General features: G+C 45.9%; 2 protein-coding genes across 2 annotated transcripts in view; one reads left to right on the top strand and one right to left on the bottom strand.

The window, feature by feature from the left end:
* The window catches only part of LOC127007017 (putative phospholipase B-like 2), a 42,669-nt gene that overhangs the window by 573 nt on the left and 20,519 nt on the right, over positions 1-21,577 (top strand). The window lies entirely within an intron of this gene.
* Positions 1,537-20,028, bottom strand: LOC127007019 (probable cytochrome P450 49a1). Its single transcript, XM_050877499.1, has 11 exons — positions 19,861-20,028; positions 12,007-12,203; positions 10,819-11,059; positions 10,464-10,580; positions 9,975-10,051; positions 9,570-9,777; positions 8,326-8,509; positions 7,232-7,401; positions 6,332-6,410; positions 5,895-6,098; positions 1,537-2,321 (listed from the first exon to the last, which is right to left on the bottom strand). Exons 2-11 carry the CDS (start codon positions 12,200-12,202, stop codon positions 2,214-2,216), a joined length of 1,584 nt encoding a protein of 527 aa, XP_050733456.1. The 5' UTR covers position 12,203; positions 19,861-20,028; the 3' UTR covers positions 1,537-2,213.

Here is a 21,577-nt window from a genome sequence, read left to right as displayed (position 1 = left end):
CCCTCGGGGAAACATTTGCCTCTCATCAGATATATATATTTTTTTCTTAGTTTTAGTTAGATAGTTAGATACGTGTTATTGGTATGCAAAAATAGAGGAGATGGATCTTAACCCTCCCCGTCCCCCCTTGTCAAATTATATTCTTCCTCTATTCTTCTTTTTTTCTTCTTCATGTTCTGCTTCTTCTTCTTTTTCTTCTGCTTTTTTCTTCTTCTTCTTCTTTTTCTTCTACTTTTTCTTCTTTTTTCTTCTTCTTCTTCTTCTTCTTCTTTTTCTTCTGCCTTTTTTTTTTCTTCACCTTGTTTTCTATTTTTCTTCTTCTTCTTCATCATCATCTCCTTTTCAGATTATATTCTTTTTTCTTCTTTTTCGTGTTTTCTTCTTCTTTTTCGTTTTCTTCTTTCCTTCTTCGTGTTTTCTTCTTCGTTTTCTTCTTCCTCTTCTACTTCCTCTTCTTCTTCTGCCTCATCTACCTCTTCCTCCTCCTCTTCATCCCCTACACATGCACTCGAGCACCAGTATTTCCGGCATCGTCTCGTCGCCGTCGCGCTCCTCAGGGAAACACTTAGATGCGCAACGTTGCCTCGAGGGTCTGCGGGGGCGGCGGGGCGGAACGGGCGTGGCCAAGGGCGTGTGTCGAGGAGAGTGTTCCGCGTCATGCCTCGTGCAGATAACAAACAGTACAGCCTCGTCCGGGACCGTAGAGCATGGGGAGACCTTTTTTTTGCTTTTGTTTTTTAAGAGTAAAGGAAAGAACTCTATGGGCTTAAATGAATAAATAAGAAAATTCTGCTAAGTAAATATTAGAAAAGTCCGCTACTAGATAAGAAAAAATCCCGCTAATAAATATAAAAGTACGGTAAAAGATAACAAAAAAACGCTATTAAATGATAAAAAGTCCGCTAAATATAATAAAAAGTCTGCTAAATAAAATAAAGTCTGCTAAATAAAATAAAAAGTCCGCTAAATATAATAAAAAGTCTGCTAAATAAAATAAAGTCTGCTAAATAAAATAAAAAGTCCGCTAAATAAAATAAAAAGTCCGCTAAATAAAATAAAAAGGCCGCTAAATAAAATAAAAAGGCCGCTAAATAAAATAAAAAGGCCGCTAAATAAAATAAAAAGGCCGCTAAATAAAATAAAAAGGCCGCTAAATAAAATAAAAAGGCCGCTAATTAAAATAAAGTTCGCTAATAAAAAAATCAACTCTAATAAATAAAATAAAAAAGCGATACATAGGCTACTTAGGCATCTTCAAGGGCGTGGGGATGATAAGGGAAAGAGTGGTCTGCAATTTTTCATTTTTTTATCATTTGTTTTATATTTATTCATTTATCTTATGGTTAGGATCAATAAATATGCTTTTTTATGAGTCTATATTTATCGACTATACATTTTTGCTTTAAGGGCGTGAGGGTAATGAGGGAAAGAGTGATCAGCGACTCTTTATGATCTTTATATATATATATATATATATATATATATATATATATATATATATATATATATATATATATATATATATATATATATATATTTTCATTAATTATTTGGTAAGGATCAGTAGTTGTGCGTTTTAGGAATACATATTTATCGGCCATACATTTTAATTTTAAGAGCTTGAGACAGACACCCACAAACAGAGAGAGAGAGAGAGAGAGAGAGAGAGAGAGAGAGAGAGAGAGAGACCGAAAACCGCACTTTATACTACATGGTCAAGGTGGCGTTCCGCTTCTCTTCTTACCCATTTCCGCGGCAAGGGCAGGTAAATGGGACGGTAGTAGTGCCTTATTAAATATAGAGAAAATATTTGATACACAATTTCAAGAAGTAATAGCTGACATATGAGAGAGTAATGTTTAGGGGGTGATGCCTCAGCCCCACCCAAGCGGACTTCATATATGTGTGACTATAGTACTCGACTTGCTTCGTCCAGACTCTTCTCTCCGTTTCTTCATGTGACCTGGAGCTGAGGACGTGCGTAACACCATATTCCTGCAGCTCTAACATAGGAGCAGCCAGCGGTGGACGAGCCTCTGGTAGCGTGAGACAACGATGTAGATTCTTCACGCAATATGCTTTACACACGTTATCTGCAGCTCTCCTATAATATATGTATACGTATATATCTTGTAGATATGAGCGAGTTTGCTTTGGAACTGTTCCCAACACAGAATTAACTTATGGTAAGCAAAACGCTGCCGCCGACGTCACTAGCGAGGTAGGAAGGTGAACGTGAGGGGCCGTGACGGGTAGAACACCAGTCCGTTGAGCGCCTCCACGTCCTCGTGGTGGTACTCGACCGTGAAGCGCTGCGCCACCTGGAGAGAGAGACATGAAGGGACATTAGTGCCACTACAAAGAAAAATATATTAAAAGTGGCCAAAAGAATTATCCAGCTATTAAATCCGTACTTAGCGCAGAGGAGATTGTGATGTAGGTTGTGGGGATCACACGTGTCATTGAAATTGGTAACTCGCGATTCATTCTTAGGTGTTAAAAATGGCCCTTAAAGGCTTCAGTAATACGTGGTCTGCAGAAAAGTCAGTATGCAGGAGTGTCCCCAATAGCGAGACTTTGGTGGACGCAGGAGCTGGTGCCACTTGACTGTTTTATTCTCTATATGAAGTGCCTATGATGGCCACCGTTCATAGATTATCGTAGTCAGAGCATCACATTTTCCTCCTCCTCCCCCGTTAGTATCACCAGGAAGCACCAATAATTAAGCGTTTCAACGATAACAACATAAAAGCCAGTTATTGGGGCCTAGGAGACAGTTATTTGGTCGGAAATCGGGAAATATGAGAAAGTGAGTACGACAATCTGGCAACGTTGACGATGGCGCAGTTTTTTTTTTTTTTTCCGTCTTTCTCACGTAACTCTTTCTCACGGAATATCACTTTTGTTGGTCTGCGGCTGAAGCGTTTTGGGACCCGCTCGGGAAGGGCGGTAATAATGTTTATCTAACCTTTTCTTGCATGTGTCTATCGTATTGGCACTCACAACATGACTGCCGTGCCTGTTCCACTCAGTCACTATATATACTGTATTAGTAAACCAAGTCTTGCCTATGTCCTTGTTGAATCTGAATTTAATCTACGTAAACCCATTGTTACACGTCCTACCCGGCTCTCTTACCACCAGAAGAGAGAGAGAGAGAGAGAGAGAGAGAGAGAGAGAGAGAGAGAGAGAGAGAGAGAGAGAGAGAGAGAGAGAGAGAGAGAGAGAGAGAGAGAGAGAGAGAGAGAGGAATAATGGAGTATTGAAGGATTAGAGAAATGTAAGAAAACAGCACCTTCAGCCAGCCCAGTGATAAGTAATGCAAGTGTCTGGGTTCTGGCGTCTGTGGCTGAGGGCGGTGAGCCGCCAGGAGAAAGAAAGGCGTCAGGAGACAGTACGCCGCCCGCCCGGTAATGAGTCATGAAGGCTCCGTCGCTGCCGCGGGCGTAGGCGAGGGCGTGGCTGCACTGCGTCGCCGCCGGCCGAATGTTCTTAGCGCAGATACGCGTCGAGGATCAGGAGGCAGTACACGACGAGGTCCAGCACTTCCAGGCCCTCCAGGACGGCGTGCCACCAGGGCCTCCCCAACCCCGGGGGCGGCGCCTCCTGGGCACCCGGCGCTGGCTCCAGTGACTCCTCGTCGGGCACGGCCCCGCGGGCCTCGGCACTGGCTGGTAGGTCCCCCTCGTCAGGCGTAGGCTCCGGCCGGTGAAGGGCGTAGAAGAGTGCCAGGGACGATGACTCCCCCAAGTCGATCTCTGGCACTGCTGAGTCCTGGGCACTGGCTGGAGGGTCACCGCAGTGCACGCTTGGCACTGTCTGGTCCTCGGCACTGGGCGGCGGGACCCCCACGTGAGGCTCCGTCTTGTGAAGGTCTCTGTAGAGTGCTAGAGAAGAGGACTCTCCCAAGTCCACCTCTGGCATTGCCACACGGGCCTCGGCACTGGGTGGTGGGTCCCCGCAGGACGCTCCTGGCACTCCAGTGTTCTGGGCACTGGCTGGTGGCACCCCTTCGTGAGGCTCTGGCCCAGTGTGGTGAAGAGTGCGTTAGAGTGCCGGAGTGGATGACTCACCCAGGTCGACCTCTGGCACTGCCTCGTCTTGGTCACTGGCTGAAAGGTCGCTGCAGTGCTCTCCTGGCACTGTAAACTCATGGTCACTTGCTGGTGGACTCATCATGCCTGTCTGAGGCACTGCCAAGAAGGCCGAGGCACTGGCCTTGTCCGCCTTATCCGCCAGGGCAGGGCCGTGAAGCTCCTGGCTCTGGCCGAGCTCCTGCTGTCCAGGGCTGGCCGGCGCGCCGCAGCCGCCCTCGCGGGGGCCGAGGCACGCGGCATCCCCCTGGCCCACGTGCTCCCACTCACCGCCGCCGTGGCTCCAGAGCCACCCGTGGCACGCCCACGGCCTGGCGGACCCGGCCCGTGTGAACGTCAACCTGGCGACGCGGTCATCTCCGCCTTCCAGGGTGAAGCGGAGGAGGGCCGTGTCTCCGGCCACGGCCTCCTCCAGCAGGCCCAGCAGACGGTCGAGGGGCATGACCGCCGCGTAGACAGGCGCCCCGCGGCAGGAGCACTTCACCCTGACGGCGGTGCTGGGGTCTTCGTGGCGGAGCTCAACCAGCGGCAAGTGCTGCAGCTCCCCCCCCTGCACACACCTGCCCCCCTATCCCGGCACCATCCCCGGCGGGGGGCCGCGAAGCGCGCCCGCCCCAGCCGCCCCCAGCGTGAGGCGCGCCTTGCTGGCGAGTGGGGCCGTCCACGCTCCCCCCCGCGTCGCGCCGGCGTGCGCCTTCGGCGTTCAGAGTGTCAAGTGTAGTTCAAAGAACATTATAACACATAGAAGAACATAAGAACAACGAAGGTAGGCAGAGGCCGGTAGGCCTCCGGCCTGCAGCTCTTATCTGTAAGCTCCCCCCCCCAATAATCTAACCCCATCCAATATCATGAATTTTGAATTATTCTATTTGATTTTTGCCAATGACAATTCACTGGCACTCACCACATGACCACCCTGTTAGTTATCTCATCCACCCACTGTCCTGTTAGTAAATTTTGTTTTATGTCCCTGTTGAATCTGACCAGAACTCCATCTGCCATTTATCCGCCCAGTCATATAATCTGTTGAGTTCACCTTGGTCCTCCCTTTCTCTACCTCCCCGCCACACCCGCTCCCCTTTACCCCTTCCCTGTACTGCATTTCCTTACTTTTTCCCCTCCCCCGCCCAGGAGTGGAGGAAACGAGGGAATTTTCACACTTTCCTCCGTCTCGCGCCATTTTAATTCCAGGAGGAGGAGGAGGAGGAGGAGGAGGAGGAGGAGGAGGAAAAGAAGAAGAAGAAGAAGTCTTAAGCCACTATAAGACCAACCAACAACTTCACCCGAAATTGACCTCTCTTTTTGGCCTCTCTTCTCCATTATCTTTTATAGCAGCAGTGTTTAGCGGGCTTTTTTGACTTCGTTTGTTTTTGCCTTTGAGCTTCTTCCTTCACTGTAAAAACGAGAAAGAATATAACCAAGAAGAAGTAAAGTTCTGAGAGGATAAAGAGGAATGGGGAATGAGGGAAGAGGAGAGAGGGGGGAGTGAAATGATAATTCTGATGCTGAGCAGATCCACAGACAAGGAGACTTTGGCCAACTTCATCGTAGGCGCCATGTTGTTACCTGGAGAGCGCGCGATTCAAATTCATGCTGATAGTGTCTTTATGCCCTCTAGGTACTGTCAGGGTCTCGAGAACTACCTGAAGCACAACAGGAAACACTACTGTATCAGCACCCATTTGAGTTTCCCGCCGCTCTTTTGGCAACAAGATGGCGTCTGTGATGAAGTAAGCAAAACTCCTATCCTGTGGCTCTGAGACTGGGCAGGTGTTCGTGCCAGCCACGCATACGCCTCACCCTGGCCAGCAGAGTGTACATCTCCTGCTCAGCCACGCGGCGCCCCACACACATCCTGGATCCAGCGCCGAAGGGGAGGATGGCGAAGGGATGTATATCACCCAACGGCCGGTCCCTGTGCCACCGCTCCGGCAGGAACTCGTCGGGGCGAGGGAACACGGAGGCGTCCCAGCCGATCAGTGGGTTGAGAGCCAAAACGTTGGTCTGTGGAAGGAAGACGTAGAAAGGTAACACTTTGGTTAAAGGGGATAACAAAACTTACTTGATTAAAGAAGGGGGTAACATAACTGTTTAGGAGAGAGAGAGAGAGAGAGAGAGAGAGAGAGAGAGAGAGAGAGAGAGAGAGAGAGAGAGAGAATGTGTGTGTGTGTGTCCGTCCGTCCGTCCCCTCCCTGCGCCTCTCTAGTGAGAGCACCTCGTCCTGAGGGAACACTCACCCCTGCCGGGATCCTGTAGCCCTGCAGCACCAAGTCTTGGGTCAGGATCCTCACCAAGGCCATCGTCAAGGGGAATATTCTGCAAGAGAAGATGGCGCCACTATAAACAATTGCCTGCACCATGACGGGCTGGGGCCGACTACCATCCAGGCCCCTCAAGCAAGCCTACCGGCGCTATAGGCGTAGACGTAAAAATAAAATAAAAAATAAAAATAAATAAATAAAAAACAAGAAGACGCCTGCGTTCATTGCTGCACGAGGATCATGTCTATAACATTATACAGTGTCTATTATCAAATATATTCATATTCTTGAAAGTGTTGACAAATCATAGTTTCTAATTATTTAAAATAATCGCTGTAAAGCAAGAGGATGACCCAAGTTTTATGATATGAACACTTTTCCAATTACTCGGGTAAATCTGCAGCGCCTATAAACACAGCATTAGAGACGCGGGAAACTCTAGTAGTTCTGCTGCACTTTTCTTTGGCTTTTTTTTAACGCTTGCGGCTTCTCCGTATGTTGTCTCACAGGACTTGGTTGACGCAAACCTTTCACAAACATTTCCAAGTGTAAGCTCAACGCACTACACTTTGACAACAATTGAAACTTGGAGAAGGTCATCATAAACACACGGGTCAGCGCAGAGCTGTCATGAGGTTTTTAACAAGTACACTTGGAAGCACTAACCTTGCTGTAGTGGACATTTCCTGACCGGACAGTAAATGAAATTCAATATAATTGCCGATTGACAATGGGTTTAAAATAGACCCACAGCATTTTTTTAGGGTGAGAGGGGATTTTAAGCTAATTAAGCTAACAATAGTCATTTCAATGTCGTTCTGCTTAATTTTAATTAATTAAGAGGAACTTTACTGAGCATCTCGTACCAAGCCTCACCTGAACGTTTCTTTAATTACGGCCTTCGCGTAGGACAGCCGAGCCATGTGCTGCGGGGTGAGAGGTCCTTGAAGGTCGCCCACCACCTCGTCCACCTCCTTCTGAAGCTTCTTCTGCACCTCGGGGTTTTTGGCCAGAAGGTACAAGCAGAAGCCCATGGTGTGGGAGGTCTGGCGGGAGTGGGAGAGGCGGAAATACTATCACTATAACAGGAGAGAGAGAGAGAGAGAGAGAGAGAGAGAGAGAGAGAGAGAGAGAGAGAGAGAGAGAGAGAGAGAGAGAGAGACCAACACATACATGTATATGAATGGACAAACTATGAAACTAACAGATAAAGAAACTATAACACACACACACACACACACACACACACACACACACACACACACACACACACACACACTTGCTCACGTACATTCACTCTCCTGCAGAGCCACAGAATAGGAGAGTTTGGCCTGCGTAATCGCAGGCGCCATGTTGTTACCAATAGAGCCGCGCGAAATTCAAATCGATCCTTACTCAATAGGGCTTTTTGTGATCTAGGCACTTCTCCGAGACCTTGACCACACCTATAGAGCAGTGAGAAAGAATAAAAACTATTGTATCAGCATCAGTTTGAATTTCGCGCTGCTCTTTTGGATGCAATGCCAACTACGGTGCCGACGCACACTCGGTTTGTTTTATATGTTAATGTTTACATCGAAAGCAGTGTCTACACGAGATTGATATTTCATTGGGAGCCTGGTTAAAGGTAAAGAGGTCCATAATATATAGTAGAATATAATTTAACAGAGCTGAAGACCCACCGTAATTCCGACAGTAGCGAGCGCCAGGTCATTGCCCTCGCCCCATAGACTCCTTACTCCGATGACTCCCCAAAGACTACGCTTGTCTAACGTCCGAATTTTCAGACGATGTGTTTAGTAACTACTAACATTGAATCCTGCGTTGGTTAAAATTAAGACAAGTCAAGCCAGCCCAAGAAAACTCGAGCTGGCCAAATCTGTGGCAGACGCGACGCGAGTCATGCCATTTATCTTTCCTTCTGGTCTGAACGTGAAATCTGACTGTACTTATTTAGGGATTCGGCTCACCGTGTCAATCCCAGCGAAGACAATGTCCATGATGAAGGTGAGGACGTCCTTCTGGGTGAGTCCCGGGGTGGACAGCAGCTGGGTGAGGACGCTGTGTTGCCTCGCCCCGGGCAACTGCAAACCGCCTTCCCCCCCTCCTTCATTCAGCAACGCCACCGTCTCCGCCACCTGCTCCGTGACTATCCTGCAACACACACACACACACACAGTATTGTTAGTTACGTGTTCCTACGTTTTGTTCATTCTCTTCTTTCGTGACTAAAATGGCAGTTGTATATTTTAATATAAAAGCCGCTAGTACGTACTAAGAGTGGCAGAGAAACAGCTGTTTCAAAGAAGCAAAAGTAGCAACAGTATAGGCCTACAGTTGTTTGCCACAACGGTCGTAACATAAGTAGGCCTCGAGGGTACAATATAATAACAGTATAGTGTATAAAATATATAGTATACATGCAGGGTGTCCCACGAGCTGAAGTGCACACTTCAGAATATGATAATTCGTCATTCTGAATATAAAATACCCTATATATGTTTTTTTTTATTTATTTTGTGATAAATTGAATTTTGAAATGTGTCTAGTGGTGTGTTGCACGGAGACTGGAGCACAGGCGGCGCGTGGACGAGTCGATTAGCCTGCAGTGAACATTTATTTACATAATCTCCTGGTCGCTCAGATCTGTACAGAGAACAGTTACTGAATGACATCTTGAATTTCTGTACTTACTGAATGAAGAGCATGCCCATGTAACACGACAGTAATGTTGACGTAACCTGCGGCGAGTTCCGTTTGCCATAACATAGCCAACTATTTCTCGCTCTTATTTAGTGAATAGCATTGTAAAGACTAGCCTGGCACCTTGTAGTAGCAGGAAAAGATCGGGAAAAAAAGTCCAGCCTTATTAAACAGGCCTTCAAAATATCAAGCTTGCCGCTTCAGTCTCTGCAGTTCCGACTTACTTAGTTTCGTTCTGAATGTCGTTCAGATTTATCTTAATTTTGACACACACACATTAGCTACTTAAAAAATGTCACTGAATTAATTCTTATCAGTGTAATGTGATACTTAAAACTCTTTAAGGGTTTAGGTTGGAATACAGTAAAAAATTTTTTTTTTTTTTTTTTCTTAAAATCACGAATTATATCCTGAATTATCTACCTCAGATCGTGGGCCCAGGCCGCTGATAGCGGGGGTGGATTATTTATATTTTTTAGTGAATTCTTTGCAGTTAGTTTTGTGCACGCACTTGAGGAGCTTTGCGTGGTTGTCACGCAGCTTCTTATATGTGGGAGTGGGAAAGAGACGCCACATCTGCGTCCCCATCTCCAGCGCGGCCATGGACGAGAAGAGGTTGTTGACCACGGTGATGAGTTCCTCCCCGCGCCTGGCCGCCTCGGACCCCGGCGGCGCCCCCAAACACCCGAACCGCCGGTCCAGCGCCACCACGCCCACCGCTGCACACAACGCACGCCGTTAGTGTTTAACCCTCATTCAGTGGTGATAGTTATTTTCTATGCGCGTTACTATTAACTGTGACAACCATGGCAGATTATTCGAAACAAAAAGACGTTTATAGATAAAGTTAAGGAAAAATCATTTTGCGAGTAAAGCGGAGCGCGCACTGCTTCGCACTGAGGGGAGGAACACTTACACTCAAGCGCCCACTTGTACAGCTCCTCCTGGAAGTTGTCCGGCATCTGCCCGTGTTTGTCCTGCAGCTCCTGGATCCTGCACACACGGAAGGGAAAAAAGTCATGCCTTATCATGTCAGGAGTTTGTCAAAATAGTCTCTGTAAACATGTTGATTAGCATCATGTGTCCAAGAGCTGAAAATATATGTGAAAATTGTCCCATGTTGAGATTTTTCCCAAATCTTGTCGTCATCTTCGTCAAGACTGCGCGTACAAGAGTATGCCATAAAGAACCTGATCATTTTATTCAACATACTGCAGTGTTACAATACTCAGCTCTTGGTGAGGAACACATCGGCCTTCTTCATCTGGAGCTTTTTAAGTATATGGTGAACATTTACATTACTACAGCAATGGTACATTCTATGAGGCTCGCTGAGCGCGAGGCAGCCTTGACGGACGGTTAGCAAGACGTTGAGAGCGGACGAGTGAGAGGCCAAGCAACTCACCTGTCCATGAATGTCAGCGTAACGTCGTCCATCTCGGCCAGGTACTCCCGCACCACCATCGGCTTCAGCATGGCGGTCTGCACGCGGCTCCGCACCCGCCACCACTCGTCTCCGTTCCTGCCGTCACCGCCAACGTGGCCACATCGTCAGCAGGACATCTTTAACCAAGACCACCACCACTCGCCAGTTCTCTCTCTCTCTCTCTCTCTCTCTCTCTCTCTCTCTCTCTCTCTCTCTCTTTTGAAGGGCAAAGGACGCAAAGTTTAAACACTGGCATGACTGAATATGATAAAATGAGGAACATCATAAGCTTGACCCAATGTTTCAACCTTACAGTCACAGAAGCAGGACTTACTCCACTATGATGCCGCCTCGCTTCTCGAAATAGTTGTCGGTCCAGTTGTCGCGGAGTCGCTTGAGTGTTAGGAGTGGCGTCCTCTGCGGCTGGTCCGTCGACGCTCTGTTGAGCTTCTCGCAGTCCTCGGGGTTGGCGATAGCCACAAAGACGAGCCGCCCCGGGTTGACCATACGCACGATGGGCCCGTAGCGCTTTATCACCGATATCCAATACTTGTGCAACCGCTTGACGTCGAACTCTGCGCATTAAAAGATCAGGAAGAAGGCGTAACTTCGTGTTTTTTGTTTGTTTTTTAAAGGAACTGAATGGAGGCATAAAGTGATAATGGAGATGATTACAGAATGTTTATCCACTTGATGTTGGGATGATCTTTTATGTTCGTATGTAGATATTTAATGTTATTAAGTTGAGAGAATAATTAACTCAATCAATAGGGGAATCCCACACCTCTTTCTCTTCAATTTGAATAAAGGTAAATAAAACCTCGCCTCGTGTGTGTGTGTGTGTGTGTTTTCCCTGTTTACCCCTTAGTTTTATCGTTTAGAGCTCCCCATTATCAAAATCTCTCGATAAGTAGTTTTTATGACATTTTATTGCGCGTTACTTAAATTTGCCGTGTAAATTTTCGCATTTTTACTGCCTGTGACAGCGGAAAGGTCATAGGTGCACACACGTGTGTGTGTGTGTGTGTGTGTGTGTGTGTGTGTGTATGTGTGTGGGTATGGGTGTGGGTGTGTCTGTGTCTGTGTGATCTGCAATACGATCACAAACAAACACACGGACACACCTTGCATTAGCGTGTCAGTGTGATGGTAAGGAGGGCGTCGTGTGCTGTGCCCCAACACATGCACCGTGATCATAGCGGCCAGACCACTGGTCCCCAATGTATTTGCACTCGTGACCTTTTTCAAAAATCCTGCATCCCTCGCGATCCCCTGATATCAGGAGTTTTAACACACCAATTTTCAAACAAATCCCTAACATGCCGCTGAACGATGCCCTGATGTTCCCTCTCAACACTCACCAGCAGAAGCATGCAGCACCAGAATTAAAACAGAAAACTATCTCGAAATGATATGCTATAAAAATCATTCTCCCAAACCGTTTCTAGCAAGGCTTCGCGACCCTTCAGCCAATCCTCCGCGATCCCAGGGGATTGGGAACCCCTGCAATCTTGACACTTACCTTTGTCCATCATCATGGACGGGATTGAACCAACTATTGGGTAGGCTCGCGGCCCAGGGATCTCGGTGGCGGGCCGCGGCTCCTCCAGCACAGCCTCCGCCAGCTGCTGGCTGCTCGCCGTAGTGCTTGTGAAGCGCTGCAGCACCACCCGCCCGAGGCCCGCCGAGGACGGCCGCAGCAGCAGCGTCTGAAACATCCTGCACGAACAGTGCTGAGCTTAACACCTTTCTTTTCACGGTAGAAGAGACAGGACACGGGCAAAGCAATATATAAAGAGACAAAGTATCAGGACACCACTCCTCCCGAAATTGACCTATCTTTCGACCACTCCTCTAACTCTTTTTAGGAGCAGTGAGTATCGGGCTTTACCTTTACCTTTTTTTATGTCCTTGAACTGACTCCTCTGCTGTAAAAAAATGCAGTACACCACTCTTACATCGATAAAAGTGTCTTCTTAAAAATAAAAAGATAAATCCGCTATACATTATGCCGATCGGGGACGATCCCTGCCTGTCTGAAGGAGCAAACTGACACAAACATCGTCCCCGTATGCGGGTGAAGTGTTTTCACCTCAGGGAACTAGACGTCCCTGCCCTGCATAGTCTCAGGTCACCCTTGGACAAGGTGTAATACCCGATCTGTCTCCCGTGCCAGGGTCACGGTGAAGCCTCTGGGCAGCAGCAGTGGTGGATTGGACTGCAGGCAGAGGATCTCTTTATGAGACAATGGCTGGAGTTCCAGGGTCCTAGTCAACTGGACCGTGCCCAATTATTTAGGCCTGCGGTGTAGAGGAGTGTCGCGACCTCTACACTAAAAAGCCTCCATGGGAACCAGTTGTCGGTGTGAGCTCCCCATCTCTCCCCTCTATCGACGGTACTCCCATCCCTATTCTGCATAACAGCTGGTTCTTGTTTTCTCCTGAAAGAGATGTCTTCCGTGGGCCATTTGAGGTTGTACCTCCCGGCTTCTAGGTGGAGTTTCTGAGGGTTTTTCTTATACTCAAGGAATACAGAGAAAACAGAGAGTAGTTCTAAACGGTGTTACATCTAACTGGCTCGATGTCAGAAGCGGCGTACCTCAAGGATCAGTGCTTGGCCCCATGCTCTTCTTAATTTATGTTAATGATGTCGATGATGGGCTTACTTGCAAAGTATCAAAATTTGCTGACACAAAAATTGTTAGTAAAGTAACTGCGACACTCAACGAAGAAGCTTTACAATCAGATCTAGATCTACTTGCACATTGGGACAATCACTGGCAAATGAAATTTAACGTTGACAAATGTAAAGTGTTGCACATCGGAAAAACTAACACAAACATCGTCCCCGTATGCGGGTGAAGTGTTTTCACCTCAGGGAACTAGACGTCCCTGCCCTGCATAGTCTCAGGTCAACCTTGGACAAGGTGTAATACCCGATCTGTCTCCCGTGCCAGGGTCACGGTGAAGCCTCTGGGCAGCAGCAGTGGTGGATTAGACTGCAGGCAGAGGATCTCTTTATGAGACAATGGCTGGAGTTCCAGGGTTCTAGTCAGCTGGACCGTGCCTAATTATTTAGCCCTGCGGTGTAGAGGAGTGTGGCGACCTCTACACTAAAAAGCCTCCATGGGAACCAGTTGTCGGTATGAGCTCCACGTCTCTCCCCTCTATCGACGGTACTCCCATCCCTATTCTGCATAACAGCTGGTTCTTGTTTTCTCCTGAAAGAGATGTCTTCCGTGGGCCATTTGAGGTTGTACCTCCCGGCTTCTAGGTGGAGTTTCTGAGGGTTTTTCTTATACTCAAGGAATATTTCAGCTTTTTGGTCTCTCAGGAAGGGCGTCTGATACTCTCTAGAGTTGGTGGAGAACACCTGGTGACAGGTGCCACTGGCCAGGCCTCGAAAGGGTCGCAGAGTTGGGTTAGACGTTTCGGAAAGTGGGAACGAATTGCTGGTTCCTCTCCTCCGTTGCCAGCACTGCTCTGTGTGACTACGCCGGCCCCGTTCTATGGGACAAAACTTCAAGGACAATAGCTGAAAAGCGCCGGGTTGTGAAAGTCTCTCGTGACCGAGGCTCAGGACAAGCGATTGGTCTTTGAGGCGTTTTCAAGACCCTGTGGGAGCGAACTCCCAGTGTTGGAGGCATCTAACACAGCAGTATCTAATTTCCATGCACAATTTTTATCCAATTCAATTTATGGTCACAATTTAAGTTATTTCGAAAGCGCTTTTAATATTTGCCCAAACTATTAACTCACTTAAATTTCTAACAATGCCTTCGAACCTTAAGTGTGACGTCTGTCCCGGACGATTTGCAGCTCAGTACTTCCAGCTGAGTAGAACTTGCCGCCTCTGCGTTCAAAGATTACAACTTCAGAAGGCTGTGACTGAATGGAAAGTCAAACATGATTATCTTGAAAAGAAATTCGAAGCCCTTCAGGAATTTGTTTCAAATAATGTGGCAGTGACTCCACCATCGATGGTGGAGAGGCCCTCCACCGAGACTGTGCCCTCTCCAGACGAATCTCCTGCTTCACGGGAGGACGTGTTACCTGCCTCACAGGTTGACTCCCAGCCTGCCTCACAGGCTAACCCCCAGCCTGCCTCACAGGCTAAACCCCAGCCTGCCTCACAGGCTAACCCCCAGTCTGTCTCACAGGCTAACCCCCAGCCTGCCTCACAGGACAACCACCAGTCTGCCTCACAGGCTGACCCCCAGCCTGCCTCACAAGCTAACCCCCAGCTTGCTTCACAGGCTAACTCCCAGCCTGCCTCACAGGACAACTTCCAGCCTGCCCCACTTAACGCTTCTCCTGTTTCACAGGATGTCGGGTTCCAACCTGTAAGGAATGGAGCCAAACCGAAGCAGGCAACCAAGGATTTACTGACCCCCACTACCTTCAATAGGTTCCAGGTGCTGGCAGACACCATGGAGGATGAGTTGAAAACGTTACTGCTATCCAGGTGCCAGACTGGACGACATCTCCGCAGCGTGCGATGATGTCACGAGAAATGCCGACCGAAACACCCTCTTTGTCATTCACGCGGGGACAAATGACGTAAAGACAACCCGTTCTGAGGAACTCCTTGAGAAATACCACCGCATGATCAAGCAGTATAAACGTAAAACGGATGCCAGTAACATCATAATCTCAGGAATCCTCCCGGGGGTCGGTGCCGAATCTAGCTTTTACAGTAAGGCCTTCAGCACAAACAACAGACTTCAGTCCCTTTGCTCACAAGAAAACGTCCAGTTCGCTAACTTGTGGAACAGTTTTTACTACGATTCAGACTTGTTCCTTGCTGATGGGATCCACTTAAACCCTGTTGGAACAGCCCGTTTCAGGAGGCTGCTCTGTGACCAAGTGGCTCTTCGAAAGCCAAAAAACGCGGAGGCGAGAACATCAGCAGCTCCACCGTAAGGGAGCACTCAACCCGCGAAACCCCCGACTCGAATCATATCAAAGCTTGCTATGTAAACGCTCGCAGCCTACGTAACAAATTTGAAGACTTAGAAGTCCTCGCAGCTACAAATCATTATCACATCATCGGAGTCACAGAATCTTGGATAGACACATCAAATAGAGATTTTATTGCGGAATATAGATTAACGGGTTATAACATCTGTAGTCATGAAAGAGAGAATAGACAGGGTGGAGGTGTTATCTTTTATATCCACAACTTTCTCCATCCAGTATCCGTGAAAACAGATATTATAACCATTGTAGACACGGTCTTCATTGAAATTAAAAATAAATCTCGTAAAACAGTAATTGGACTTATCTACAGACCGCCAAGGCAGACTCTTGATATCGACCACGCATTAAGTGAATTATTATTAGAAACAAGTAGCAGTTGCGAGGCAGTAATTGTTGGGGACTTTAACTTGCCAATGAAAAGATGGGGTGAACCGTTGAACTGTCATACAGGGCTTGACCTGTACACAAATTTACTAGAAAGAGATTTACATCAACACGTTCAAGAACCGACTCGGGAAAATAATATACTTGACCTTATCTTTTCAACGACGGCTGATCTAGTTAATGAAGTAAATGTTGGTCCAATTTTTAGTTCTAGCGATCACCGAACAATCACATTCAGCATCAATATGAAAGAAAGTAAAGTAACTCCTAGTAAAGAAAAGGTGCCTGATTATCAGAGAGCGAATTTCGTAAGACTCCGATCAATTCTAAATAATTCTGACTGGACTGAAATCTCGGCGGAAACAGATATTGATAAATCTTGGGGGGCCTGCACCACAATATTGAACAATGCCAAAAGCATATGCGTACCCTATCGTAACAGACGTTCAGCTTTTAAGAAGAAACCCAAATGGTGGAATAACGAAATTCAAAATAGCCTATCTCTTAAAAAACGCGTATACAGTAGATACATATCAACTCAGAGTGAGGCTGACAAACTAGAGTTGGACAGAATTCGCCGCGAAACCAAGAAATTAATAAAACGAAGCAAGAAAAATCTTGAAGAATATATAGCGGAAACGAGTAAATCTAATCCTAAAGAATTTTTTAGCTATGTAAATAATAAAAAGTCACTCACTTGTGGTATCGGACCGCTTGCTAATGATAATGGTAACCACACGAACGATGAAAATGAAATGGCTACAATCCTAAATAACTTTTTCGCATCCGTATTTACCGACGAAGATTGTTTATCACCTCAACCGCCGGAGGTTAGAAGGACCGAAAAGATGTTAAGTGGCGTGCTCATCGTAGAAAGTGACATTTTACGCACAATTGAAAGAATTAAAGTAAGCAAAGCTCCTGGTCCAGACAAAATTACCCCTAGGGTCTTAAAAGAAATCAAACATCAAATTTGTAAACCGCTCTCCATCATATTCAATAAATCTTTAACAGCTGGAAAAGTTCCGTCGGATTGGAAACTAGCAAATGTCACACCAATTTTCAAAAAGGGGGACAAGTCTCATCCAGGAAACTATCGACCAATTAGCCTGACATCGATTGTTTGTAAGTTAATGGAGACTATCATTCGCGACAATATGGTGAAATTCTTCGAAGAAAATAATATAATAAATAATTCGCAACATGGCTTCCGTAGTAAACGTTCGTGTTTAACTAACTTACTTGATTTTTTTCTTTATATTTTTGAGGTGTTCGATGAAAGCAGATCAGTAGATATCATATATCTGGATTTTCAAAAGGCATTTGATAAGGTCCCCCACCAACGATTGCTCAGCAAACTATTGGCGCACGGTATCTCGGGTAACATTCACAGTTGGCTTGTGGACTGGTTCTCTGAGCGGAAACAGAGAGTAGTTCTAAACGGTGTTACATATAACTGGCTCGATGTCAGAAGCGGCGTACCTCAAGGATCAGTGCTTGGCCCCATGCTCTTCTTAATTTATGTTAATGATGTCGATGATGGGCTCACTTGCAAAGTATCAAAATTTGCTGATGACACAAAAATTGTAAGTAAAGTAACTGCGACACTCAACGAAGAAGCTTTACAATCAGATCTAGATCGACCTGCACGTGGGGCCAATAAATGGCAAATGAAATTTAACGTTGACAAATGTAAAGTGTTGCACATCGGAAAAAATAACAATCGCGTTCGGTACGTAATGAATGGCCAACAACTTCCTGCAGTAAGTAAAGGATCTTGGAATCACTATATCAAGCGATTTAAAGCCCGGTCAGCATTGTTCAGAGGTAGCTAAAACTGCAAACAAATTGGTTGGCTTCATCGGACGAGTCTTTAATAATAAATCGGAAAAAGTAATATTGAAACTGTATAATTCGTTGGTTCGACCCCGTCTAGAGTACTGTGTAGTTTTGGTCTCCCTATTACAGAAAAGACATAGAAAAGTTGGAACGGGTTCAACGAAGAGTAACAAAGATGATTCCTAGGTTGAGAAATTTATCATATGAACAAAGGCTTAAAGAAGTAAATTTATTCAGCCTATCAAAGCGAAGAATGCGAGGCGATCTAATAGAAGTGTATAAAATGTTTAAAGGATTAAGTGATATTAATGCGGAAGATTACTTTACAAATGATCGATCAAATAGAACAAGAAGAAATCACAATTTGAAGATAAGTGGTAAAAGATTATCATCGCACGAAGCTAAACACTTCTTCTTCAATCGAGTTGTTAATGTTTGGAACTCTCTACCCTGTGATGTCGTTGATAGTACAACAGTTACGGCTTTCAAGAATAGATTAGACAAGTATTTTGAATCCAACCAGCAACTGAGATATTACTCATTGTCGTAATAACGTTAAGTTCTTTCGAATACTGGTGTCCTTGTCCGCTTTTATCGCCCGCTTAGTGGTAGCAGTAATGGTAGTTCTTTCCTCTTTCCTACATAATTTCCATGCAGCTTTTCCATGCTGCATGGTTCTTTTTCCTCCTGCCAGCTTTGGCTGGAGGGATGGGGGGGTGGCGAGGAGCCTTCGCCTTTGTTGTCCTTCATCTTCCACCTTTGATTAGATAGTTAGTGTAGCTTGTCACAAACAGCCTCGTAAGGACCAGCAGGTCTGCTGTTGTTTGTTCTTCCTGTGTGTTCCTTTGTGTTACAGCACGTCCTACCCCGCCCGCCACTTTGTTAGCCAAGGTCAGTGGCTGCACCAGCCGCTCGTGGGAGGCCCGGCCACCATCTGCTAGGTGTGTGTGTGTGTGTTACGAAAACGTGATGTGAAACTTGTAAGCTTTTCCATGTCCACAGCAAGTAACAACTTAATTGATTACATAAGATGTTGTGTGTTATTATTCATTTCAAGGCTGAATATTACTCTTTAAGTTACGGAAGGAGATTGAGGTGGATGACTCATCACAGACGCGGAAGGCCCCTGGAGTTGACACATTAGCCAAAATAACAATCCTTTATTATTATTTGTGAGATTTCTGCTTCCCGTCTTGAGAGCCTGACCTGAAGTTGATCTTAATCGTAAAAAGTGACAGCGAACAAAACCTATTTAAGCGTGTGTGTTTTTTTCCCCCTATTTATCAATACATAAGCTTATGGCCGTTTTTTGTAGATCGCGCATCATTCGTTGCAACTTCTTTTTCACTCTGCACTGTTCACTCTTCAAGGCATGAAGGGAATATGTGGCTGTTAATATTAAATAGTCGCCTTCCAATGAAAAAAAGCCCTAAGTTCACTAAGCTGTCGATAGAGACTGTTAGACTTCACTCTCCCTTCAGTACGAGCATTGACAAGGTATTCAGCTCACCTTTATTCCTGCATCAGTCCATTTCGCTGCCACTTGTTTCATACACGTCCCGCCGTGTGTACTTTTGGTGCGAGACCCTCTAAAGTAAATAGTTATCGATATGCCAAGCACCACACAAGGTCAGTACTCTCAGCCGCTTCCGCCTCTCACATCAACAATTTTCAAAGACCAAAAATTAAAGGAGATCATTCGGGTTCTAATAAGTGGAGTTTTCTATTATTATTATTATTGTTTTGTTTTGTTTTGGTTCACGGTGCAGGCGAATGGTCAAACTACCACCAGGGTCATAAAACTACCCGTGGAAATGCCCAAAATTCCTACGAAAGCCTTGCCAAGTAAGTATGTGTGCTTAGGCGTCGAAATGGTTAAGAATATGACCCTGGTACAAGGTATAGTAGGCTCTCTATGGTAGGCATTGCATGGTATCCCTTCACCCTGCTCCTTCCAACACCTTGCCCACACCAATCTGTCACTGGCAACCCTCACCTCAATGCTCCCCAGTCTCCTCACCAAGTAACACCAACGCGGACATGTATCCTACAAGCCACCAGACACTCAAGAAATCACTAAGCCACCAGACACTCAAGAAATCACTAAGCCACCAGACACTCAAGAAATCACTAAGCCACCAGACACTCAAGAAATCACCCTCCTCCTGACTTACCTTGCCTGTAATAATAACTCTTTCACTCCTGGCGCAGATAACACTCTTTACAGCGGCACAGACACACACCCACTGCTGCTCCGCTAGTAACTCAAGGCCAAACGTATTGCTGTGGGCTCGCCGGGTGACGCTGGCAGAGGGAGGGGCGATGATACTGATAGGAACAAACTGCCACTCATCGTGACGGTCACCCAGGTTGCTGCGTCTCATATCAACTATTGCCAGTGGTCTAAGGGGAGATCAGTCGGGTCCTAAGGAGGGATTTTTTTTTTTTTTTTAGGATTATGGTAAAGAAGGATCAGCCTACTACAAAGATTATGAAACTACCCCAGGAAATGCTCAAAACTCCCACGAAAGTCTTGTCAAATGTGTGAGCTAGGCGCCGAAATGTTACACTGATGTTTAATAAATACACGATAAATGTATACATATTCAATGATGATAGACCTGAAAGTAGGGGTTTTATACTAAAAAAAGATATGGTATTTTTTATCAATATATATTTGGCTGTATAACTGTGATTAACACCCCCCCCCCCCCCCCCCCGTATCAGATTTTCTTTCCCCTCGGTTTACCCACATGACGAAGTACGATGTTGCATTACTGCACCACATTAATACTAATGAGTCTTGGGTCTACCGAGCGGCAGACACGCAGCCAGTGAATAGCGGTGACCATGTCATTAGGCTGTATTCTTTATCCAAGGCTCTCCTATAAGAGTGGGAGCGGATGGACGTGTTTGTGCCCTCTTGAAACGGCTGATTTGACAATGGCGAGCAGCAGGAGCAGGACTCTTGAGAGACGTGTGTTGCGTCTGTGAAGACTACTCAGGCGAAAAGTGGATTGCATGCTGTTTGTGCCCTAAGTGGTGTCATGTGAAGTGTGCTCATCTGACAGGGGTCAAGCAGGATAATATCCCCAAAATAAACTGGGTGTGTTCGCCATGCCTACACAAGGCATCTTTAGCAACCAACATTGTGGAAAAATTGGATGAATTTAAGCAACAATTATCTAGAGAAATATTAGTTGTGAAAGATGAAATTTGAAACTCGGGCACTCTGTGTGAAAGAGAAGTTGGGCGAGGTGGCGGATGTGCTTTGCGCTGATATGACAGAGTCGGCTGGCGCCAGCTGGGCTGATGTAGCAAAACGGAGGAGGAAGAAGCATTTTCTTGTCGTGAAGGCCTCTGATCAAGATAAAAAGGCTACTGAGATGAAAAATGAAGTTTCCCAGGCATTACAAGGCATTCAGATTACTGATTCAAGATTCACGAATGGAGGTAACATTGTTATAAACTTTGATGATGAGAATATAAAGAATGAAGCAGCTCAGAAATTAGAAAATGTAGAGCAAATTAGCACAAAAAGTGTGGGAAAATTAAGGCCAAAGATCATGCTCTGCAATATATATAAGGAGGAGACCGGTGATAAGATAATTGAGACATTGTTAAACAGGAGTGAGTTCCAACACTCGATTCCAGGAGTTGAGGGGAAAATTGAGATTTTCAATAAGCCTGTTACTGGTGGCACAATGCATTATATTTTGAAATGTGACCAACTGTTAGAGAGCTGATCCACAAGCATCATGACAATATAAAACTAGAATGGGGAGTATATACTGTGATAGATAGATACCATGAAGTCAGATGTTATCATTATCAAAGATACGGCCATCTTGAGGCCAACTGTATATAGTACTGCCAAGAACAATGGAGAAG

The sequence above is a fragment of the Eriocheir sinensis genome, chromosome 34 (assembly GCF_024679095.1).
Source record: "Eriocheir sinensis breed Jianghai 21 chromosome 34, ASM2467909v1, whole genome shotgun sequence".
In the NCBI taxonomy this organism is placed as follows: Eukaryota; Metazoa; Arthropoda; class Malacostraca; order Decapoda; family Varunidae; genus Eriocheir; species Eriocheir sinensis.
The sequence above is the reverse complement of the archived record's forward strand: the minus strand, read 5'-3'. Positions and strand labels throughout refer to the sequence as shown.